We start from the raw sequence: 26601 nt of genomic DNA on the forward strand, positions 1-26601 counted from the left end.
CATAAATTTTTCCATTTTTCTATAACTATAAAAGGTAAACTAGGAAATCATAACTTTTTGTAGTATAACATTAATTTAGAAGAGAAATTAATCAATATAAATTACGTTCAGCAAACAGTGTTCATTGTGTGTTAGGGACATGAAAATGAAGAACAACAAAGTTCCTACTTCTCAAGGAATAGATAATCTAATGGAGGAATGAGGCATGTAAAATAATAAGTATGGCACTGGTAGAACATGATAAGATTAGAGGAAAGTTCCAGACCAAGAACTATAACATATTTAAGTAGGAATGAGGGAAGATTTTTAAGGAGGAATTATCATTTGAACCAGACCTACAATGAAAAAGAAAGCTTTTAATTCAAGAGATACTAAGAGCAAGCATAGATTTATAACTAAAAAATAACTGACAGATTATCCAGATAAACCAGTTCAAGAAAATGAACCCCCAAAAATGACTATACTGAATTCATGGAGGTTGTGAATGGAAGAGCCAAGAATGACACTAAAGTCAGAATCCAAATTCAAAACTTTTTCTATGTAATCCAGACTGGCTTGAATACAGTTTATGCAAAGAGAAATCACGTGAGGGGAGGGTACTTAGACACCCTGCCATTAAGAAAGTCTTCAGTGAAATTCAGCTAAGTTTCTTCAGTAAATATGAAGAGCTCTTTTATTCACCATATTTGTTAACATTTTACTCAAATGTAATTGCCCAATCACCTTAACTTGTAAATACAAACAAAAAATATACACTTAAAAATGTGATTCAAGTCTCTTTTAAGAAAACTCTAAATAAGAAAAATGAAAATTAACAAAACAAAAAAATTAAGACAACAGAATTCTGGCTTTTTAAAAAGAAATGTTCTGGGATTTCTTTAGATGCTAGATTACCATGAAATTTCTAAGAATTTCTAATAATTAAATTTATTTAAAAACTGATCTGCTAATATTTTTGTGAGACATTAAAAACATGCATGAATGTCTCATGATATTCATTGTTTCACTGTTAATTTGGACTGGTGTATGGATGTATGGAGATAAAAAAACTAAATGCTACTGAAATTTGGAGAATTCTAGAGCTATAAGGAATTCAACACGTACAGACCAATCAGGTTGTTTTGATTAACATATGTTGTGTCCTATAGTGCCCCAGCAGCAGATATTGGGAATGAAACTTGAGACACATTAACTGGGTCACACAAGTACTTAGAGAGATGAAGATAGAACAGAAGTTTTTTGATATTTAGTTGAGGGTTCTTTCATTACATTGCTCCATCTTTTATTGCAAGCATTAAAATTGGCTTCTGGAATAGTGGAGTAAAACCTAAAACATGGTTGAGCATATGCCAAGTTATTAAGAGGAGAATTTTCATAAGAACACGTGTTTCATTGAATCTAATTTAAATGAAATTCATCTAATTAGGAAAAGATAAGGAAAGCATCTTGATCTTCTCTCCCATCTAGCTGACTGAGATAAAAGAAATATCAACAATATTGTATATCTTCTGACAAAATTTGGCTGAATGTACTTTCTTTTTTCCTTGTAAAGTAACAGAAGAAAAAGAGCTTGCTTTCAAAACAGCATAAAATGCTTATTATATTATTCTTTGCTTCTTTGCCAAATGTAGATTCAGAAGTAGAGTAATTCAAAAAGCAATGCGACATTATGAATCATTTGCTTCCTTTTGGGCTTCTAACATTATTATATACTCATATATACTCAGTCATATATACTCAAACCTAGAGTTTAGTTAGTAGATTTCAGTAACAGCTCACAGATTTTGCTGAAAAAAAAAAAAAAAGAATAATTGACTAACCATAAGCACTGATTTACTTTTTCTTGAATAATTGAAATATAATATTCCAAACTACGAATCTTATGCCCAATAGTAAACAGAAAAGAAGATAATTAGAAGCTACTCATTTGAAAATTAGAGTCTTATTTTACCACTGCATTATTAATCTGATCTCATTGTTTCTCTGGCTATTCTCTTTTAATTTTAAAAAATAAATATATTTTGTTTTTATATTACTTTTATTTCTGAATATATCATTGAAACATCCCCTTCTATTTCATATCTCCCATTTTCTTACTTAACAAAGCCATCTCTCATAAGCACATGCAAAAGAAAAAAAAACTGGTTCAAAAAAGGTAGTTCAGCAAAATGACCCAATGCATCATCTAATTACTCTGTTCAGTTTGAAATATTAATAATGACTATGGTGTTTGAGAACACACACACACATGCATATACATCTATTATCTATCCATCTACAAAGAGGAAGAACAAATAATATGACAATAGGATATATTCTGTGGGTAGAGTGATTGGTATGTACAAGACTGATAGCTGATAAAGAAAAGGAATTTTGATTTTTAAAACCATAAAAGATATTATACCAACACTATAGAATGGTTGATGCCAAATAAAATTAAAATTATGTTCCTGTGGCTAAATAGAAAGGAAAAGCAAGCCTGGAGGATATTTCACCAAGTGCAAAATTTGGGTACAAGAGTATATGATTTTAACCATATTCTGTTTATATTTTTGTGGGGAGTAAAGTCATGTGCTAGCCAAATGACACTGATTGATTTGTATATGCTATAGAGGAAAAATTATCCACAATTATTGCATTGAATAATAGATCTTGTTAGCTCTTTCAACTGTGGTCCCACTGTCCATGTGTTTTTCTCAAGTTACTAATTATTGTCCTGCCTAATGGATTTCATTCTGTACAGTAACAAGTTAGGCATGTGCAAGTGAGCTAAACATACCAATCTTGTTTAGAATGTCAAGCTCTCCCCAGCTGCATAGCTGGCTGATTAGTATTTATTTATATGTTAACAAGCATTCACTGCCCTAGTGAGTACATTATTATGTCATTTGAAGATGGATTTTTCTCATTCACTTTCTGATTTGATTTCTGCAGATGGCAGCCAGCTGATTTTTTTCCTCTTTGAATGGAGGTGGTGGTGTTTAGATATTATTTCCTGTTGGATTAGGAAGGAACTAGTTGGTTGTTGAGATAATAAATTTTCTCTATTAAAGGACTATATACATTGTAGAATTCAAACAGCTGCTTTGTTATTCAGACTCTTGCTCTGGGAAGAGCATGTAGGTGAAGAGTACTTAGCTTCAGTCTAGGAATCAAAACTACAGCTGAGAGAGTAGATATTTTTCATTGATTAATTCCTAGGAAGGATGGAATGTAGTATGATACAACATGACAGAATTCTGGATTTGAAGTCAAAGGACCTCAGATTTATTTCTGGTTCTTCCACTTCCATTACTACTTAATGTGATTTTTAAGACGTCTATTATCATTTCTAGTCTACTTTCTTCTGTAAAATGATAAGATTGGTCTAGATCAAGGTTTCTTAAAGTTTTTCCACTTATGACCTTTTTTTACCTGAGAAACTTTCACATGACTCCAGGCATATAGGTTTGCAAAACAGGTATATAAATAAAACATTTATTAATAATAAATCATAATTTTGTGACTCCTATTTTCAGTTACAAGACCCTATATAAGGTCATGAATCACGGTTTAAGAAAATGGTGTCTACATAATTTACAAGGTCCATTTTTGGTCTAAGTCTGTGATCAATTATGGATCATCATACTTAAATGAGTTCTATTTTACTTAGTTAATACTTCTCAAATAAGAAAAAATACTATTAATATAATTTTAATCTTAACCACTCATTGTGAAGGGAACCTTTCATATCTCACATTTTCAATTGTCTGCTGGATATTTCCATCAGTATCTCAAACTAAATGTATCTAAAACTGAACTCATCATCTCCCCAAAGGGAAAAAACAACAGCAATAGCTCCCTTTCTTCTGATAGCACCACCGTATTCCCAGTCACCGAGACCCAAAAACCTGCAAGTCATTTTTGACGCTTTCCTTTCCCTCCAGCATCTAATTGGCTGCTACTGCGAAAAAGAAAAATAAGCAACTTCCCCTTTATCCCATAAAAGACAACAGTCAAGGTTATTTTATGAGGGGAGATTAGAACAAGCTTGCAAATCAACACTTACCTCTTTAGTCTATGGTTAGCGATTTTTAAGACAGCCATGCTATAAAGTATGCTGCTTTATATCATTTAGGTCTAGGTATTTGTAAATTTGAAGTTGTCTGGAACAAACTATGTTTTGCTTCAGTGAGAAATAATGGACAAGGGGTTTGGGGAAGGGTTTACATATATGCTTTTAAGGGTTTAATATTTTAAAAATCTTAGTAACAACACAACCTGATCCTGCCTGAATTGTGAAGTTTGTTAGATATAATCTTAATTTTTAAATTGATTCCATTTATTATTACATCACATATTAAAAACAAATCACTCTCCCCACTCTACCCTTTCAGCTGTCTTATCCTTATGTTAAATATTTGTATCTGAACTTGAATCCTTTTTGCAACACACACGATAAGTGGTTATTCACTGTCTGTTTAAAAGCCATTAACAACACATGGACTGCTTCTGATAGAATATATAACTTTCTAACTCTATAGTATCTGAACTCTGCAAGAGGCACATTTTCTTAGATCTTTTCCTAGTTCAAATCTAGAAATTATAAGAACATAGTATTCATTTTAATTTTATTATTCTTTTCATTTATATTGTTGTCATTGTATATATAATTTTCCTGGTTCTGCTTACTTTTCTATGTATGATTTCATATAATTCTTCCTGTTTCTCTAAATACTTCATATATTTTTTTTCTTACAGCAAAATAAATTATCTTCACATAGCATGATTTGTTTAACATACTCATCAATGGGTATCTGCTTTGTTTCTAGTTCTTTGTTATCACAAAAAGTTCAGCATTAACTACGTTGGTATATTTACAATCTTTCTATCTTTGATTTTCTTTAGGAGAGGTAGTGGAATAGTCTTACCTACCAGTGGAATCTGTGGGTCAAAGAATATGACTTTTTGTCCCTCCATTTTTTTTTTCATAATCCCAAATTATCAAGCACAATCTTGTGTCAATTAAATTCTCTGTACTAAAACTGCATTAGGTCAGGATAACCATTGTGACTAAAGGATATTTAGCTATTGTCAGTAAAACTCTTACAATGCAACTAAGTTTATTGCTATTCTAACCTTCCCTATAACAAGATATGAGTTTGTTGACAAAGAATGTGACCTTAGAGTTTGGATCTTGTCCATAAGACACTTGATATAAGATACAGTTGGGAATTACAGAAGATCACCATCCAGGAAAGAGCTAAAATATGTCTAGTAGATTGAAGAATGAAATCTCAATGAATAAAATGCCATGTTTGACCTCACCTCCTAAAGGCCTACAAATCTAGATTGGACAGATGCATTTGGGAGGAAAACTAGTAAACTAGGAGATTTGCCTTCAGAGTCAACAGCTTATAAAGAAATCTTGTTGATTATCAGCCCTAAATTATCCAAAAAAGTAATGCATAAAACCAATTTTTGTTTAAGAACTGTGAGGTTGGTGACTGAAGAAAAACTTTTCATTAGCTAAAGAATAGTTTGTTATGTGGTATCTCGCAACTACTACTATTATCCTGGTTCTAGCATTATTGCTATATATTTCCTACATAGAACTAATCAATAACACATATTTAAACTTTTAAAACAGACTTCTTCCAAAGACCAAGGTAACCAAAGACAATTTATTATCTAAAGGATCAGGAGAAAATGTTTACATTTAAAATTGTAACACCACCTCCAGTATATTAACAGCACATATTGATTTGTAGGAATTTTGCTATACCTTTTTTTGGCAAGTAATTGAATCTGAAAGGCTCTTGACAAGATATATACTTACTAGTCATTTTTTTTTTAACTTTCCACTTACCTAGCAGTATAATCCAACATAAGTCTTCATTACAATCAGAGTGGTCAACTATTCAATACACATGAGCTTTCCTTGATTACTCCTGTATTTTTGCTTTTTGTTTATGACATTCATCTTAGCTTGGTCCTTATCTTCTTTTTAAAAAAATCTGCACCATCAAAGAACGAATTAAAGTCTGCTCTCTATAAGGCTTCGATTACAGCATAGTGATCATTCTTTCTTACTTAACATTTAAGGTTCTCCACAATTTGCCCCCACCTTGCCTTTCCAACTTTCTTTCATATTGCTCCTTTTCCTGTACTCTATATTATAATCAAATTAGACTAGCTATTCCCTAATTTTGATATTCTTATCTCTCACTTTCATGCATTTTATAGGCCATCTATCTCTCTGTCAGAAATTTTATTTTTCTTCAAAGTCAGCTCAGATTCCACCTTCTATTTCACCTTCTTCATTAAGCATTTACTGACACTCTCAAAATTTTAGTGTCCTTACCTCTATCACCTTGAATTTACTTATGAGCATTTATATTGTATCTCAGAATTGCAAAAGTAGAAGGAACCTCACTTGCCACTTGCCAGATTTGTATCTGAACATGAATCCCCTTTGCAACTCACATGACAAGTGGTCATCCACTCTCTATTTAAAACTCCTTTAGCAAAAGAAAACCAACTAATATCCCCAAACACCCATTCCACATTTACAGAGCTCTTGTTAGGAAGTCTTTTCTTAAAAATAAACCTAAATTAACTCTTCTGCAATTTCCACTCATAAATCCTCTAAATCTGTCGCCTGAAGTCAACAGAATAAATATAATACTTAATTCCACATAAAACAATTCTTCAGATAATCTGAACATATTCATCACATACCCTTAAGGTTTCTCTTCTCTGGGATAAACATCTCTGGTTTCTTCTTATAATTTTCATTTGCATGAATTTGAGACCCTTCATTCTGAGTAACATCTTCTGAATGCTCTCCAGTTTATCTATATCCTTCTTCCAATAAAATATAATCCCTCTGTGTGCAGAGGACTTGTTTCAATCTTGTCTTTGTATCCTCAGGATCTCACATATTAGCTTGCACTTAATAGGGACATATTTGTAGACTTGATTTGAATTATGCTATGTATTCTTAAGTAATGATATAACCTCTCAGTGCCTTGAAATTTTCAACTTGAAATAAAGTTATATTAAATTATCTCTTAAGTTTCTTCTGGCTCCAAATTCTTTGATTCTAAGTTTTACTTTGATTGTATCATTCTGTGCTATTATTCACCCATTTCTGAAATCCTATTTCTTTGGTCCTTTAACCTCATATAATAAAAGGTCCAGACAATTCTTAAAATTAATACTGACTTGGTGGTCTTATTGATCAATTAGATTAATTGCCTATGTAGCCAAAAGAATAAATTAAAAATAGCTGAAACATTATAATTATTTAGATATATTTTGTATTGATCTCTAATTAATTTACAGAAGATTAGATAGATATACTTCATTTTCTCCCCCTCTAGTTTTTTTTTTTTTTTAATAGATGCCAAATTAATCTTCCTGCAGGGATCTGATCATGCTCTATTTCCTTATTCAAAAACCTTCTCTCCTTTCCCATTGTTTATAAAGCACTTAATTCCCTTCAGTCTGGCTCCTATATATCTTCATATCTTCTTAGTTGTTTTTTTCCCCCCTCTCATTTTCTATCACATGAAATATAATTCATCAAAACTGGATTACTAGATGTTTACCAGTTTTGGTCTTCAATATATCTTTTTAGTACATTCATGCAATGTCTCTAGTATCCTTTCTCCATATTTTCATCTATTGAAATCTTTCCTTTTGTTTGAGGACTGGGTGCCATCTCTTGGCATTGTCTTTTATAATCTAATCAACTGAAAATAATCTTTCAAATGTTCTCAGAGCACATAGTTCAGGGTTATTCCATGCCCTTATCCACGTTGGTTCATATATCTCTATGAGCATGATTTATCCCATTAGATTTCATGACTTGAGGGCATAGACTGTTTTGTTTTCCATCTTTGAATTCTTATTTCCTTATATATAGTAGTTGCTTACTAACTTTTTCTTGAATGTTTTAATACAGTAGAAGACATTTTTTAAATAACTGATTTAAAATGGTCTTTCTAGTTGTACTTGCAAAACAAATGAATACAGTTGTTAGAGATGTTAGCATTTTTGTGCAATGTCCATAAGGTTGCAATTGCTCAGACAACTTCATTGTACCTTCTTTTTAATTGGAAAATATAGAATCCTTATATTCCTTTCTCTAGACTCTGACATTTCCTCTTTCATGAGGTTTTTACCTATTGCTACAGTGGGAACAGTACTTATGATGGCCATTATTCAGCTAGATTGCCCTCTAGGTTTTTCTCTTTAGAGGAGATTGTATTGGATCAGTAAGTAGTGTGAATATAAACTTCAGATTTAGAATGATAAAGGCCTTTATTCTGTGCTTTCATAAGAGTTAAAGTGGTGGGACTTTAGAGTGAGTGCAACGGTAAAGTCAAGGTCACCACAAGTAACAGAACTGTTGACTTTAAAGTCAGGAGGGGGCTTAGAATTAAGCTATTTCTTCATTTTACAGATGTGTGAACTAAGGCCTTGAAAGATAAAACTGGTTGAAGGAATTAGGACAATTTAATTTGATGTTTAAAAAAAAACTACTGAAAAATTCAAGGTATAGCAAGTTGAATGGTACTCTTCGGGAGATGATGGCTTCTTCTTCATCCAAGCCTGAGTTTGCATGTCCACTAGTCAGTTATGTTGTAATGGGGATTGTTTTTAGATAAGAATTAGACTGTAACTCTAAAATTCTGTGATTCTAAGATTTTATGATTCTGTAAATGATTTCTCAATGATATTGTAGCTCAGTTGTTATAGTTCCACAAACATCAAGAACACATGGTAAGAGTTGAGGCCACAAAGATAGGAATGAATTGGGCTCTGTTATCAAGGAATTGATATTGACTATTTTATGGAGAACTCACATAGGAAAAGGCCTCAAAAAGTAGTCAGAAAAAGTGATACAAGGACATTCTTACGACCTCTCTTAGGGACTTCAGAATTGATTATATGACACGGGAGACACTGGCACAGCACTGCCCTACGTGGTATGCCCTCATCAGAGAAAATGCTATGCTGTATGAGCAAAGCAGAACTGAATTAGCTCAAAAGAAATTTGAGATGTTCAAAATTAGAGAATTCACACCAAATGTTCAAGCGAATTATTTGTTGTTTTGTTTTGTTTTTATTTTATTTTCAATAGTATTTTACTTTTTCTAATACACATTAAGATAATTTTCAACATTTGTTTTTGTAAGACTTTGTATTGCAAATATTTCAACCTTCTTCCCTTACCTCTCCTCACCCCACAAGACAGCAAGTAATCTGATATAGGTTAAATTTATGCAATCATTTTAAACACATTTTCATATTTGTCATGTTGTACATGAAAAATCAGACCAAAAGAGAAGGCAAACATGAGAAAGAAAAATAAAACAATCGAAAAAAGGTGAAAATACTATGCTATTCTTATAGCTCTCTCTCTGCATGAGGATGACATTTTCTGTCCCAAATATATTAGAATTGCCTTGGGTCATTACATTGTTGATAAGAGCTAAGTCCATAACAATTATTCATCACATAATCTTGTTAGTGTGTACAGTGTTCTCTTGGTTCTGCTCAGCATCAGGTCTTTCCAGACTTTTCTGAAATCAATCTGCTCATTATTTCTTATAGAACAATAATATTCCATTACATTCTTATAAATTATTCAGCCATTCCCCAACTGATGGGCATCCACTCAATTTCCATTTTCTTGTCACTACAAAAAAGGATGCCACAAACAATTTTGCACGTGTGGGTCCTTTTCCTTTTTTTATGATCTCTTTGGGATACAAGAAATAGGAAGTATTTCTGTCCAATCTGTTGTAGAATATTCTGAGTTAGTATTGGTCTAATCAGCCACAGCTGGACACACTAACTTGACTCTAATACAATGCAGTCATTTTGGTCTTCGAGAATGAAGGAAAATTAACCAACTAACCAACCAACTTTAGTATTTTGTCAAAGAATACAAGAAGTTAAGGCTGATTTTTGAAGGAAGAGAAAGATTTTGAGAAGCTGAGATGAAAGTAAATTACATTCCAAGCATGGGATTGGTTTGTAGGAATACAAGGATGTAGTAAAGCAATGATATTACAAGTTTGATTGAATAGTAGAAATATTGGGATGAATAGATAGGTAGGAACCATAGCACCAAAAATTTTAAGCTGATTAGTGTATTTTATTATAAAGGCAGTCAGAAGCTGTTAGAGGTTTTTGGCAGTTAATAATATGACTTGAAAAAGGGTGATACATGAAGTGTGGAAGCCAATATGGAGGCTCTTACATTAGGCCTGAAGAGAGGATCAAAGATTAACCTAGAGCAGGGGCTTTCTGGGTGGAAAGAATTGAGATGCAGAGGAAGAAAATCTAGCAATCATTTAAATATAGGGAATGTAAGGGACAGGGAAGAATTAAATGTGTTCCTCCAAGTTTATGAATCTAGGTTACTAGAAGGATGGTGATGCCTTTTACAGAAACTGGAAAATTTAGAAGAAGTTTAAGTTTATCTGGGAAGATGATGAGTTTTGATCAGAACATGTTTAGTTTGAGAAGCTGATGATATATCCATCTGAAGATCTCTAACAGGCTTAAAATTCAGAAAGTTTAGGAGTATGTGTATATGTAATACATGTAAATATGTATGTATGTACACACACACATATATATATATATGTGCATATATATGTATATGTATGTGTATATATATTCTATATAGTATATTTGGAGATTCTACTCATGTGGAATAAGAAATAGATGATGTTCCAGCAAAGACATTGAGGATCATGGATCAGATATGTAGGAAGAAAACTAGGAGATAACAGTCATAGAAGCTAAATGAGGAAAAAGATTGATTATCAGTTCAAAATGTACAAAGATGGGAGAAATAGGATGAAATATGAGTAAAAATCATTGAATATACTGGAGGATCTATTGTAAGTCAAGGGACCATTATAACTACTTGGTAGCAGGGGCCAAAGCTCCTGTTTCCTAATTTTTAGGCCATTGCCTTTTCCAGTAAATAACTGCCTCTTGAAGATGTGTGTCCACTTGCATCCTAGCAAATTTAAAGCCACTAGGAACTATTAAAGGATTGGCTTCTTTCTTTTTCACTAGTCTCATTTCATTGGTGTTTAGCCCTTTCCCAGGATGTATCATAGAGATCAAATGAATGTTTATAGCTACCATTCTATGTTAGATTTTACTTTTTTATCTTAACTTGTGTTTTATGTATTTCTCTGCTCCCAAAAAATCTTGGAGAAAGAAAACAAAATAAAAGAATAGACCCTAGTGCAGTATACAGATCTATAAGCCCAAATATCAAGTGTGGCTCTTTTTCTGAAAGATTTCTGAGGAAAATCCCAATAAGAATCCAAACTCACAGCTGTCAAGGAAAGGTTGCCTTTCTCTTTTTTCTTTTAACTGATGAAGTGCCAAGTTTATTCCTAAATTGTTTACAAAGAGATTTGTTTATTTTGAGACCCTTTCCATGTTGTTCAGGAAAAGAATAGTACTTCTAGAGAAGAGCCCCAGGAAGTTTATTTTCAGTGATTAAGCCAACACAGTGTGTGCTTTGGTTTTTTTTTTTCAAGCTCTATACTGTTTGCATGGAAACCTAGTATACAAAAGAAGGTTTTCAGTTGCAAATTCCCCCCCACAACTCTCCAGTGGAGGTCAGTTTCAGTCTGCAGGGTATAAAGGGAAAATGTGATTCATATGGTCAAGGATGTCATCTTAGAAAAATGAGGTGTGAGGGAGGGAACAGCCTCCAAAGATCTCCTTAGTCTTCCTCTGTTTTTCTTTTATTCTTTTTTTTCTTTAGAATTTGGGTTTAATAAAGATATGTGAAAACCATCCTTGATGTTAAGTGGTAGTACACAGCTTTGGTCATGCATAGCATCCAAGTTCAATTTCTGTAATGTCTGTCTGTGCCTCTTAATCATTTCCATCACCTTTTGTCTGCCCGTTGCTTGTAAAATGAGACCAGATCTGTCATGATCATTCTCACTTCCTTAGGTTCACCATTATTCTTCCAAAAATCCTACTTATTGAATAACAGCACATAATTTCCATCAAAAAGCAAAAACAGCATGTTGTTTGGGTTTTTTTGTTTGTTTGTTTTTGTTATTTTTAGTAAAGTGATTCTTCCATCTGAGGGAGGAATTTTTTTGTTTACACAAGACAAAAGGCAGTCAGTAAACATTGAACTAATCTATTTTAACTGTACTATAGTTAGTCAATAAGTATTTATTGGGATTGGAGCATATGCTTTCTGAAATAACATAAATAAGATATAAATTTTATCATACGAAGGAAAAGGACTTTTCCTTCTTTCTAAGGTAATAATCCCCGTGACTAAAACTGCAATAGGAAGTAAAATCAGAGAACCCTAATTCTGGCACTTCATGGTTTGTATCTACTTATCTGCCCTTTAAATTTTTTAGATATATTGTTTAAGAGGCATGGTACACTAGTACTAATAATACTTCATTTATGTTTTTATTAGATTTTTGACACCTTTAGCTATTGGTTCTATAGCTACAGAATTAATGGAAGTAAGGAAAATAGAACAAAGACTATGGATTTTATTCCACAAAAGAGGAGACAATCAGCCTGAGTATAAAATTAAGATTGTTGATTTAACACACCTGATTATCTGGTTTTCTCCTTCAATGTCTTTTGTGGACAGTAGGTTAAAAAGAATAAATGTGAAATGAACTGCTAGAAACAAGAATATTGAAACAGGGAGAAATGAGGAGACACAACAACATAAAAATCATCTGCCCAAAAAGCATAGTTACATGGTATGAGCACAAACAACTCTATACAGCTTGAGTGGCTGCTTGAGATCATCTTTAAATGTGAGCATAGAATAATTGTTGTTATTTACCAACTTGAATCTTTGAGGAAGGGATTGAATTATATTCAGTATTCTATATGGAAAGTAGGGAAATATATAATTATGCAATACATTTTTGAAAAAATTAATACTAGAAATCAAAAAAAAGTTTTGGTGCTTAAAATTACAAGCTTCACTTATGTGGAAATTTCATTCTTCTATCAAGAAACACTTCAATTCTCCTATTGATAGATTTTACTGGAAAAAATTTTTTAGATATTTTGAGAGATTTATTTAAAATCTTCAAAACATAAATAGCAGTTTTAACAGTGCAATTTCTATGTAATAAATACATAATTATTGGAAGTTATACATGTTTCATCTGATCTTTAGGGCAAATAAATACTTTAACAAAATAAAAATTTCATATTTGTGTTTTACTATATTAAAGTGGAAAATGAAATGCTGTATTATTATCAAAAGTTAGGATTAAAATTAAGTTAGGAAAAAGGTAACATTATTGACATGACGCCAGATGATTCTTCTGTTTTAGTCTCAGTTTTTTCTTTTTTTAATTCAATTTTTTCAATTTCAATTTTTTCAATTCAATTTCAATTTTTTTCAATTTCAATTCAATTTCAATTCAAATTTTTTCAATTTCAGTTTTTTCAAATTCAATTTTTTTTTCAATTCAATTTCAAATTTCAGTTTGAATTGTTAACATAAGCCACAGTGAGGAATGGTATGCAAAGCAACATGACACACAAAACAGGGTTTCAGCCAGGGCAAAAAGTCACCACCTTCATTCAACTACCTCAATTGACACATTTAATATATTCCTGAAAATCTGTCATCGTTTTTCAAAAAACAAAAATTGTCCAAGAGAAGAGATAATGAAATTTACTCCCCTTCTTTAGGCCCAGAGGGAAGGAACTATTAAGCAGAATATTGACTACCCTGTTAGACATAGTGATGGCATCAGTTACTGCTGCTCAACTTTTTAAGGGAGAATTCAGTTTCGTGGGGGTAGGGGTAAAGGAATGAGAAATTGGATAATCAGAAATGATAATGATATAAAAGCAAAATACATCAATAAAAATGTGTTTAAAAAATTGTCAGTTTTGTATATTCCCTGCACTTTATTCCCAGACACCAAGCATAGAGGACTATTTCTTCTAAAGACAGATCTTTACTATCAATTTCATACTTTCCTTTCTTGAAGTCCTATCAATCTATTTTGAGCTGTAGAATAGTTTCATTCCATTTCTTTGTAGTATCTGTCATTCCAGATTGTTCAAAGATTTAGTTTCATGTTATTTTCAAGAGAAACTGGAAAGGGTTGAACAACTTCCTAGTTTCACTCCATCATCTTAGCTTTTCCCCTGGGAATCTATCCAGAAAATAAGTATTTTTATAAATTAAGTATTTCCCAATAATTTAAGTTATAATTTTGGAGCTATTTCACTTTTATTTAGCTTTTCTTTCCCTTAACTTCTCTGAAGTCACCAATAATCTGTTAAGGAAAACTTTAATGCATTGGGAAATTCTATACAAAGGAAACTTAGGATAAGGCCTTTTTTATACCCCATCCCTAATTCAGAGATTCTTAAATTTGAGTCCACAGATCCCAGAAAGGTTTTTGGCTAGATTTCAAGGTATCTGTGAACTGTGTATACCTATATATACATATATATATATATATATATATATATATGTAAGTACATATTATTTTAAATAATTGAAGAAAATAGTAAATTTCAGTTAAAGGTTAATATATAATATAATAAATTATATTCATATGTATATAACATAATTATATATTTATTAATTATATGATATTTATAATCATTTATAATATAATTTATAATTTTGATCAATTATTCAAAAGCATAATTCTGACAAGTTTCCTGAAAAGACTAAGAATTCCAGCCCTAGTATATCACTTTTTATATTTAAAATTTCATGAAATGTATATTTTTAAAGAGAGGTAACCCTGAAATCCAATGATAGGATAGCTATATTCATTAAAGGCTTTTGGGGATTACATCAAATTAGGATTCATCAAGTCATAGAGGTTTCAATTTGTGTTTTGAGATTGTTCCCAAACATATTACAAATGCAATTCCTTGAAGTATTGAAATATTCAATTCAGCATGTTCAGTGCTTCATGACATATTGAAAATCATTTGCTAATAGTGCATTTTTTCCCTTTTGTCTAGGAGCTTGAGGATGTAAGGAGTGATGATGAAGAAGACTCTGCTGAAGAGGATGAACCAGAGTATTTGAAGAATGGTCATGGGGCAGGCAGGAATCCAATTCCCAATGGTCAGCCTAGCCATTAGGTCCGAGCCCCACAATCCCTCATGTAGTGCTGTCTGATTTTTGTGGGGGCATCTAACTCAAAATGCTGCACATAACTGAGAATCACAGGCTCTTCTGTACCATGGATAGATTTATTGCTGCTTGCAAAGCCTTGAGAGAAGCCCAATTCCCCAGTGTGCCTCCTCCTACCCTAATTTTTTTTTTTTTTTTTTTTTTTTTTTTTTTTTGCTTAAGGAAAATTTGTTAATGGGCTGGTCATCTTGAGGTTTTGTTCTTTTAACATTTAAATTGGTGTGTGAAACATTACCTAATTATTTTACAGCATTCAAGGCTTCAATTCACCAAGAATTTTAAAAGTTTCTCCAGAGAAAAGCTTAAATTATAATTAGGTTAATCTTACATTTCAGATATTTTGATTTTTAGAAAGCTATCATTCTTTTATCCCCTTACCTTCAGAATCTGACTGGTACCTATAACTTTGGAAGTGTTAACAGGGCTTCTTCACATAAGCTTTAGTTATAATAGGAAGAGAATTGGAATGTTGTTCAGTTTTCATAATTCCACACATTTTGAAAGGCACAGTTCAGCTATCCTAGGCAAATAGAAAAGGAATTTCCTTCTAATGGCAATAGTGTAAAATGAACCTATATGCTTTTCCTTCTGGTATCACAGATAGCCTTTTAATAGCGTGCTTTCTGGTGTGTTTTTTGTTGTTCTGTTGTTGTTTTTAAAATATCAATTTATCCTAGACTTTGTTGGACTGTATGCAGGAATTTTGTACTAAAGCATTTTATATAGTTTTAAAATACATAAAAGTATGAGCAACCAGAAGGGTAGGAGAGGGGACACTTCTAGTTAGAACCTAATTTTACCCACATGGAACAAAACCCCTCATTCTTAGGGTGATTGCATCCTTGAGTTGCCACCATCAAGACTGAAAGTCAGTGTATCTAAGGGAACATTAGTAGAACTGAGGATACATAGGAGGAGGAATTAGAATTCTAGTATAGTCCTAGCTGGTATCATTTGTTCCACCTCCTTTTCTTTCAGGTTATATCTCCTAGTGTTATTTAGTTATTTTTGACTGTCATGAGTTATTAATGTTGTGGCATTTACAAGATTATCATTAGGAAATTATACCTACCTAATAGATATGGAGGTGTCATTGGACACATTGGTTTTTTTTTTGTTGTTTAGCCTGTGGATCAGTTAGTCAATACCAGCAGTTCATTGTCTAATTCTGTGACTTAGTCTTCCACAGAGTATTCTACACACTTCTAGTTTGTGGATAGTCGACAGTCACCTATCAACCATTAAAGAAGAGGAATACTTTCTTTCCTGTTTTTTGCCTTCCCATTTTTAAAATATACTATACAACTGAGTGAATATATAAAAAATGAGTGACCAAATGAAGTCACTGGACACTGAACCCACATGCTAAACTGCTTCATTTGCATTAGAGATGTGAAATCAAAATATAATTTTTTTAAAGCTTAAAACATTGGAAATAATATGGGAAAGGTTGCAAATTTTAGACACAAATGAGATAGCCAAACCATTGGTGAGATTATTGGAAGATTGATGGATATTCTGAAGGATATATTGTTATGAAAAGGGAAGCTGCAAAAATTATGGGAATCATTTTTGCAGTATAGAGTATTGATGTATTTCTTGGTGCTAGAAAAATGAGGTTTCATTCTTAATGAGAATTTCATTAGTGCAAGGCAGACAAAGACAAAATAAAGAGTTCCTCTTCTCAGACAGCTTTCATTCTACTGGAGTTGCTTAGAAAACTCATGTTTGGAGTCCTATTACCTAAAGACAAATTCCCTGGAGATTAATTTGTATGATATAAAACTATTCTTGGATTTGCTATAAACCAGAAATTTACTCATAAGAGTTTTTTTTTCTTCTGACCAGAATTCATTTTTCCTTCAATTGCTCTAATTTTGTTTGTGTGTGTCAGTTGGTTATCTTTATCATCTCCCTTTGATGAATGGCCTAGCAAACTTTAACCATTATCAAACAAAAATGGGAGATAGGATTGTAGAGACCAGGTAGCCATTTACAAAAGGATTGCTATGTCATCCTGGAATGTGAAGGACATTGAAAAACCTCTAAAGACATTTCTGAACTTTCTAACCAAAAATATAAAAAAAAAACAAAGCTACTTTGAACCAGAACAAAGACCTTCCAAATTTTATGCCCAAAGAAGTATTTTTGTGGAATGAGATCTTCAGAGAAATTAGCTTAATAAAGAGGATATTCATCTTCCAAAATAACATTTACTTCTATGTACCCAATATCACTTGTAATATATGTGATATATATGCAATTGATTATGCATATACAACAATTCACAAACACTTCTTCATGATTTTAGTGGTTTTTAATGGGAGGAGGGGGAGAAACACACTAGTGTCCTGCTTTATTGTCTCCACTTGGGTAACCAATTCTTCTAGATATCTTTTTGTCTTGTCATTGTACATAACATATGCTTGCTTGTATTAAAATGTATTCCCAAACATAATTTGTGCACTATGTCCAGTCCTACTTTTCTAGTTTAAAAATTAAAATTAAAATTTGAAAAGGAAATTGGGTTAGTAGATAGTTTGTGTTTTTTTTTTTTCAAATTTGCATGCATTTTTATGTAATTGGGGTAATACTAACATCATCTAATGCTAAAATCCCATTAGCATTGTGTTACTTTAAAGGGAAGTGTTCATTTTTATGATTGATTTTAAAGATAACAAGTTTCTATAGGGAAAAATAAGAGAGGCCATAAATAATGCAACCCCTAGTGTTAAGAATTATTGTTTTAATGTTAGAGAATAACTTATAATAAAGTAAGGACAAAAATATGTCTGCCTCTTTGTGATAATTCAACATTTTCAACATCCCCAGACAATTGATACATTTTGCAAAGGCTAGTTTCCTAGTAACATCTGCTCTCTAAAATAAGTAGATGCAGAGTTCTTCTACTAACATTAGTAATAAAAGTAATATCTGATATTTATATAGCATTTTAAAGTTTACAAAATATTTTACATATCTTCTCATTTCATCCTCGGAGCAACCCTGTTAAGTAAATATGATCAGGACACAATTATATGATGGGTTAAAATATTTTTATTCCTTATTTTACAAATGAGATCATTTTGTCTTATTGTTCTTTAAGATGACTGTCTCTTAATTGCTAAATATAATAATCTTTTCTCAGTCTCCCTCCTTCCTGGCTTCTTTGTAGCATCTGACACTGTTGAGAACTGCTCTTTCCTGGTTTTCCTAAATACTCCTACCTGGTTCTCCTGTCTTTTTCCGGATCATAATCTATGTCCCACCTTCTACCTGTAGGTCTTCACTGAGGAATACTTGTATCCTTTTCTACATACTTTCTCATTGTGATCTCATCAATCCTTCTATGTTCAACATTATTTATTTATTTGCAATATTATTTATTTGTAGATGAGTTCCAGATACAAATCCAAACTTAGTCTCTTTTGAACTCTGAATTCTGCTATTTCTCCAAAAGGATTAGCCAGTAGGCATCTCAAACATAGCTTGTTAAATATGTAAATAATTTTTCTTTTTCCTAAAACTGCCCTTTCTCTAAACATTCTATGGAGACAGAACCAATAAGTGTGCAATTGGTTCACAATTTAGAAATTATGTTTAACTCTTCCTTACTTCCCACCCCAACATCCAACCAATTGCCAATCCTTGTTGATTCCACTTCCACAATACAGTTTCCTTCCATTCCCTTTTCTCCATACACATAGCTGTCACCCTTGACTGTACTCAAGAACCTCATGTAATGCTACTTAAATTCTTATGGAATGAATGAGAATATTAACTGGGTAATTAACTGGAGATCATTTCAAACACCAAAGTATCTGTAAGCAACTGATTCTCCTGAGTATATCACCCTATAGAAACCTGACTTATCACTAATGGCAAAGTTAGACATCTAATCCTGAGACCTATTTAAGTAAATTTATTTTTACTATAAATCACTGGATGACACAGTAAGTATTCTAATATATAGTGACAGGCCAAAACATTGAGTTCAACCTAATTGGATGAATTTAGGGCTAAAGGTATAGTCTTATACTTAGGTTTAAAAATCAGCTTCACTTTTAGGGGAAGCATGATTAGAAGTTTCTCTGAAAAAAAGATATGGGATTTTAAGTGTTCAATATGACTCAATAGTATAATATGGGAACCAAGTAAATGAATAAGATCTTGACAGCACTAAGAGAAGCATAGTTTCCAGGAATAAGGTAATAATTATGTGGCATGGATCAGACCACATCTGGGGTATTGCTTTTGGTTCTAAACATCATAATTTAAGAAAGATCATTGATTGGTTGTGTACCATTCAGAGGAGGTCAAACAGAATATATTTCATGCTATGAAAATACATTTGAAAGTTCCTTTTATAATAAAGCTGAAAATAGTAAGAACTAGTATTCTTTTTTAAAGCCTCATCTAAATTCTTGGGAAAAACCCCTTGGAAGAAGGTTATCCCAAGGGGGAAAATGAAGACTTGCTCTTAGATGAATAGGTTATAAATTTAACCAGAAATTTAACAAAGAGTAATCCTTATGTTGTTCATACTATTACTTCCCGACCACTGGAAGTTGATTGGTTTTAAAATATACTTATTTCCATAGAGGAAATATTAAAGTGTCAGTGGCAATCTAGAGATCCCTTTGTTTAATCCAGATATTAAGGGGAATGGTTCAGGAGAAGTGACTTGTTCAGTTCTGGAATGTTAACCCACTCTGAATTTTAAGGTAAAATTTTTCCTTCTTCAAAATTCCTATAAATGTTATTTAAAATCTTCTTGGGAGAGGGATCATGTCAGTGGGCATGGGAGATTATAGCAGTTGGATAGTTCTCTTTACATTAGAAATGACTTGGATTTAAACTAATATTCAATTAAATAAAACTGTCTCCAGCAGTGTTGGTCCTAAATTCCGAAGCACAATATTAGTATTAACACTAGGATCAAACTGTCAATTAATAGAGCTTTTTTAAAAAATGCATGTCAAATAGAAATAGGATGAAAATTTTATTTCAAAGTGAAATTATAATAAACTTTTGCACCACTGACATGGTTGGTTCTTTATGTTGTAGAAAATCACTTGAAGGGGAACTGCAAATGTTTAAAGTTTTGAATAGAAGATTTAGAAAGGATATATTATTTTTTTCCAACTATCTGAAGAGCTCTTGTGGAGAAGAGGGGACAAATGGGAGCAAAATTGGAACCTGTGAAGAAATAAATTTAAGTTTAGTTTAAGGAAAACTTCCTAATTATTTAAGCTATTGGGGGTGAAAGAATTGGAGTTAAGTGACTTGTCTAGGATTTCACAGCTAGGAAGTATCTGAGACCTATTTGAATTCAAGTCCTTCTAGTGACAGGGCCAGTGCTCTATATTTGAGCTTTTTAAAAGTTGAATGGGCTGCCTCTGAAGATAGTAGTTTCCTCCTCAGTGGTGGTCTTCAAGTAACATAGCAGGTCATGTTGTAGAGCAAGGGTTCTTAGTCTTTTAAGGGTCTTGGGTTTGGCAATTTGGTGAAATGTATGGACTCTTTCTCAGGATAATGTTTGGAGGTTTTGATTAATAATTGAAAGAAATTCTAAATTTCAGTTAGAAATTAGTGAAAAATAAAGATGTATTTTCTTTTCTGATTTAATTTCATGTACTTCCTGAAATCTAACACATAGTCCCTATATTAAGAATTCCTATTATAGAGAAAATTTATTTGATCATTAAGGATCAAATTAAATGAATAATCAGTTCCCTTTTAACTCTTAGTGTGTTGATCAATGAAATTCCCTTAAAGCAAACAAACAAAAAAAAGCTATCAGCATAAATACATGAGTTTCTCAGAGAAGCATGTGTATAATGAGTGGTATTCTAACCATGAGCTAGAACCAGAAGATGAGGAGAAATACTCTAAGACATGCTATTTTACCACAGGGAGTTCAAACTAAAAGAAAAAAAAACAACATAGAAAACCGTTCAGGAAAGCCTATATCCTACTGCTGGTGCCAATAATACAGTGTTGTCTCTTGACATTTGTCCACTGCGAAGAGCAATTTCCCCATTAAGCCGACAGAACAGGAAAGGGCATGGAATACAGTATCTTTGGAAAATGTAAACAGAGAGTGATGTTTTCAGTGATTTGAATACATGAGAAAAGAAGTCTGGAAACAATTATAGCTTCTCACCTACTTTGTTGTTTCCTCTGTGCAAGATAGCATGCCTCTGTTTTTATAGCATTAATTCATCAAGTTCTCCTTTGTCTCTTTTTTATGGGCAGGTTACAGTCTCCTGCCTGGCCAGGCCTTTCATTTATGTCACTGGACTGTATGTTATCTTAAACAGCCACAGCTGGGGAAGGGGCCTGGGGATACAATATTTTCCTTTCGAAATCAGCAATTTTTTTTTTTTTTTTTTTGGTTTCTTCACAGTTTGGAACTCACTTGCAGCCAACACTCACAGAATCCTGCCTGCTTAACATGAAGTATTTTTCAGCATTTGCTACAGTTTTTGCAAATTGAATACACCAAGTCCTTCAGTTTTGCTTCATTCTATACCTACATGTGAACAAATAGAGATGGGTGGGGAGCAGGTGAAATCATTTGACATGAAAAGGCTTCAAAGACTATATGATCTTCCAAAGAAAGGGGAGTGAGAATATCGAGAGCTAACATTTCAATTGTGAAAATTTCTGGTTAGCAACTGGATTATTTCAAACAGACACTCGAGGACACAAGTCTAGAGGGGCACCAATTTTCCCCAAGAGTTGGCTTGGCTGGGTCAGAAATTCCTTAAGAAAATAATTTCTTGTAGTATTTGGCCTAACCTTGAAAATGTCAATGAAGCCCTCTTCCCCCAATTTATAATACTTTACTTTGCTATTTCCTCGGTCTCTTTCTCTTTACATACTTGATAGCAAATATATGGAATTGGCTGTCATGGAATAAAAGGAGCTTTAGAGTTAATCTAGTCCACTGCCCTCATTTTATATCTGTGGAAACTTAGGCACAACAGGGTTTACGCAACTTGGAGGTATTTTTTTTTTGTCAAAGAGAATTAACTAGTATTCTGAAGAAGAAAAAGTCCCCGAAGAAATGAAAATGATAAATTCAAAGCCAGGGAAATTAACAGCAAAAGAAAGGATATTAAAATAGCATGAACACACACACACACACACACACACACACACACACACACACACACTCTCACACTCCTCTCTATTGTCATTTGTGTTCAATTATAGTAATAGCAGCTACATCCAGATTTACAGATAGACACAAGTTCCTGGACACACAGAAATGTTCTTTTTCCTGCTTTGCCTATCTAGTTCCGTTAGTTTTCAATCTTTTCTTTTTTAATCCTTAATGGAGTTAAGTACAAGTCTGAATGTAGTGAATTTACAAGGACTTCTTCTTGGGGAAGGACAGCTGGATAGTGAAGGGGAGAGAGCACCAGGCCTGGAGTCAGGAGCATCTGAGCTGAAATCGAACCTCGGTCACTTACTAGCTGACTCTGAATAAGTCATTTAACCCTTTTTGCCTCAGTTTCCTAATTTGTAAAATGTGAGAAAATGACAAACCACTCCACTTCCTTTGACAAGAAAACTCTAAATGGGGTCAGGAAAAGTTGAACACAACAACAAAGCATAATGTCTTGGTGAAATACAAAAAAGGCAATAAAATAAAGAAGCTTACTTCCTTGTTTTTCAGTCAGCTATTGTTAATTTTAGAGTCGGAAGGAACCTTAGAGATCATACATCATTAACTAATTAATTGTATTGGCACTGGGGAAGTAATTTTAACCTCTCTGGACCTTGGTTTTCTTTTTTGTAAAAAGTACAAGTTTGATTAGATGATCTCTAAGGTCACTCTATCTCTAAAATTATATGATTGTATTATTCTAAGAATGACCTAGTCTAGCATTTCTCAAAATTTTTAATCATAAGATCTGTGAAAAGATCTCTTAAAAATTATTGAGGACCCCCCCAAGAGTTTTTGTTACTTGGGTCATATCTACTGATATTTGCCACATTAGAAATTAAAACTTCTTAGTATTGTATGAAAATAGCTTTAATTTTGTAAGCCATGAAAGAGTATTAGTAACTCCTGTAGGATTGTACTGGAGCCAATTTGAATTACCTAAGGGGCCAGTTGTTAAATTTTCAGTACCCATATACCTTGAAAATTGGAAAATACTGCAAATCAGAGTTTGATTTCTTGTTTTGTTGATTTGTGGATTTTAAAAGTGACAAGCAGATGTTAATAATGTAGATTAAACTAAAAGTGTGTTATATGCAGATTTTTTTTAGAGAGCTGCTTGGTTTTTTTATGTTTTTAAAGGCTAATTTTGTTTTTTTCTTTTTTTCTTTTTCTTTTTTATTATTATTAATATTTTTAATTTTATAATTATAAAATTTTTGACAGTATATATGTATGAGTAATTTTTTTATAAAATTATCCCTTGTATTCATTTTTCCAAATTTTCCCCTCCCTCCCTCTACTCCCTCCCTTAGATGACAAGCAATCCCATACATTTTACATGTGTTACAATATAACCTAGATATGTTTGTAAATCCAATTTTCTTGTTGCAGGTTAAATATTAGATTCCGAAGGTATAAGTAACCTGGGTAAATAGACAGTAGTGCTAACAATTTACATTCACTTCCCAGTGTTCCTTCTCTGGGTGTAGTTATTTCTGTCCATCATTGATCAACTGGAAGTGAATTGGATCTTTATGTTGAAGAATACATCCTCATACAGTATTGTTGTTGAAGTGTACAGCGATCTTCTGGTTCTATTCATTTCACTCAGCATCAGTTGATGTAAGTCTCTCCAGGCCTCTCTGTATTCCTCCTGCTGGTCATTTCTTACAGAGCAATAATATTCCATAACCTTCATATACCATAATTTACCCAACCATTCTTCAATTGATGGACATCCTTTCAATTTCCAGTTTCTAGCCACTACGAAAAGGGCTGCCACAAACATTTTGGCACATACAGGTCCCTTTCCCTTCTTTAGCATTTCTTTGGGATATAAGCCCAATAGCAGCACTGCTGGATCAAAGGGTATGCACAGTTTGATAACTTTTTGGGCATAGTTCCAAATTGCTCTCCAGAATGGCTGAATTCTTTCACAACTCCACCATCAATGCATCAGTGTCCCAGTTTTCCCACATCCCCTCCAACATTCATCATTATTTGTTCCTGTCATCTTAGCCAATCTGACAGGTGTGTAGTGGTATTTCAGAGTTGTCTTAATTTGCATTTCTCTGATCAGTAGTGATTTGGAACACTCTTTCATATGAGTGGATATAATTTCAATTTCATCATCTGAGAATTGTCTGTTCATATCCTTTGACCATTTATCAATTGGAGAATGGTTTGATTTCTTATAAATTAGGGTCAGTTCTCTATATATTTTGGAAATGAGGCCTTTATCAGAACCTTTAACTGTAAAAATATTTTCCCAATTTGTTACTTCCCTTCTAATCTTGTTTGCATTAGTTTTGTTTGTACAGAAACTTTTTAGTTTGATGTAATAAAAATCTTCTATTTTGTGGTCAATAATGATCTCTAGTTCTCCTCTGGTCATAAATTCCTTCCTTCTCCACAGGTCTGAGAGGTAGACTATTCTCTGTTCCTCTAATCTATTTATGATTAGAGAGCTGCTTGTTAAACATTTAGCAGTATATCTCTGCTCTAGGGAATCTCAGACACACTTTGAGAGTTATTGATGTAATCCAATTGGGCCTGGCCAAAAACAACTACTTAATGTTTTGTTGAATTGAAAACCCATGACATTAAATGACGGCAATCTTCAATTGCATCAGGACTAGCTCCATGTTTCATATCTCACAGCCAGTGTCTTTCTCTACTTTGTCAGTGTGCTTATAACATTGTGTTGAGTTTCTAATCATTATCTGAGATATTTCTTCTGAAGAACCATTCAGATCAGCTCATGCTTCCTTTTCCTTCTATATCCAATTGGCATCAGTTAGATCAGAACAGCTGTGTATTACAAACTAAGACAACTGAATGGTGGGGTTGGTGCCCATTAGTTTTGGCAGTCAGAATAGACAAATGGTAAGTGTTGTTTGATTCTCCTCAAATGTAAGGTTTGTTTCCTAGGCTCCTCTTGCACCACATGCCCCCAGAGTATTCTTTGTAGGTTTAAAGGTTACTTTCCCTTTGTTAACTCGTCAGTGGGAAGGGCAAATAAAGAAAGAGGGAGTTGTCTGAAACAAAAGCAAGAGATTCTGAGAAGACCACTGAGACACTAAACAGAGTTATCACACACACTGTCCACAAGCAGGGAGAACCAGATTAAAATGCAATTGGGAAATTTTTAGCAAAATAAAGATATAATATTTTAAAACTAGTCAATATGCAGCCTACTTGAATTTGACACCATTGCCTTTAAGTGGTATGGGAGGAAAAAAAGCAGGAGCATGAGAGTTGGACAGTGGTGATACAATTGAAAGAATGCTGGGATGTAATCAGTGGATGTCAGTATGAATCCTGGCTCGGCCACCTGTAACATGGATGAAAAGTCTCTTGATTTCAATGGGCCTCAGTTTCCTGAACTGTGAAAGGAAGGAAGTGGATCATATTACAATGATTCCAAGAAATAAGATGCAAAGTCAACTGCCCATATCACCTTGGTCTTCCTTCAGGTTAGTTTCCTGGTTTGTAAAATGTAATATAAATGTAATATAAAATAAAATAAATACAAATATAAATTTGTAAAATTAAGATGATCTCTATGATCTGTGAAATTTACTAATAAATCAATAAGCATTTATTAAGCACCTACTATTTGCCAGGCACTGTGCTAAGTCCTGTGCATCCAAAAAAAGGCAAAAGATAGTGATTGCCCTTAAAAAGCATACAAATGAGGGAGTCATCTTGTATATGGCTTGTTTTGTACACATTTATTTATACAAAACAAGTTATATACAGGATAAATAGGAAATAATAGAGAGAAGGAGCTAGAATTAAGTGGGGCCAGGAAAATCTTCCTTTTAGGAAGCTATAAAGATATTTTTAGCTGGGACTTTAAGGAAGCTAGGGGAGTCAGTATATGGAACAGAAGAGGGAAAGAAATCCAGGTGTAGAGTACAAAAAAGAGAAACTGTCTGGAATTTAAGAGATTAAGTGTCTTCTTCGTGAAATAGCCAATGTCACTGGAATAATGTGTAAGAATACCTGAAAATTAAGTGGAAATGATAGGTTATGTAGAGGTTTGAACACCAAACAGAGCATTTTGATATTTGATCCTGGAAGTGATAGGGAGCCAATGAAATTTGTTGAGTCAGACCTGATCAGACCTGAACTTTAAGAAAATCACCTTGGACTCCAAATAGAAGACTTGAGGCAGGAAGACCTACTAGCAGTTACAGCACATGTAGCATGAAAAGGG

At 32.9% G+C, this 26601-nt stretch overlaps 1 protein-coding gene across 3 annotated transcripts in view; it reads left to right on the plus strand.

Moving 5' to 3' along the window:
• Window positions 1-17989, plus strand: part of CERS3 (ceramide synthase 3) — a 93344-nt gene extending 75355 nt beyond the window's left edge. For all 3 annotated transcript variants that reach the window (XM_074295028.1, XM_074295029.1, XM_074295030.1), the window contains one exon: window positions 15028-17989. In XM_074295028.1, coding sequence (XP_074151129.1) covers window positions 15028-15150 — 123 coding nt within the window. In that variant the 3' untranslated portion in view covers window positions 15151-17989. The remainder of the gene's footprint in view (window positions 1-15027) is intronic.
• The last annotated feature ends 8612 nt before the right edge of the window (window positions 17990-26601 follow it).

Source organism: Sminthopsis crassicaudata, chromosome 2, assembly GCF_048593235.1.
Source record: "Sminthopsis crassicaudata isolate SCR6 chromosome 2, ASM4859323v1, whole genome shotgun sequence".
Lineage (NCBI taxonomy): Eukaryota > Metazoa > Chordata > Mammalia > Dasyuromorphia > Dasyuridae > Sminthopsis > Sminthopsis crassicaudata.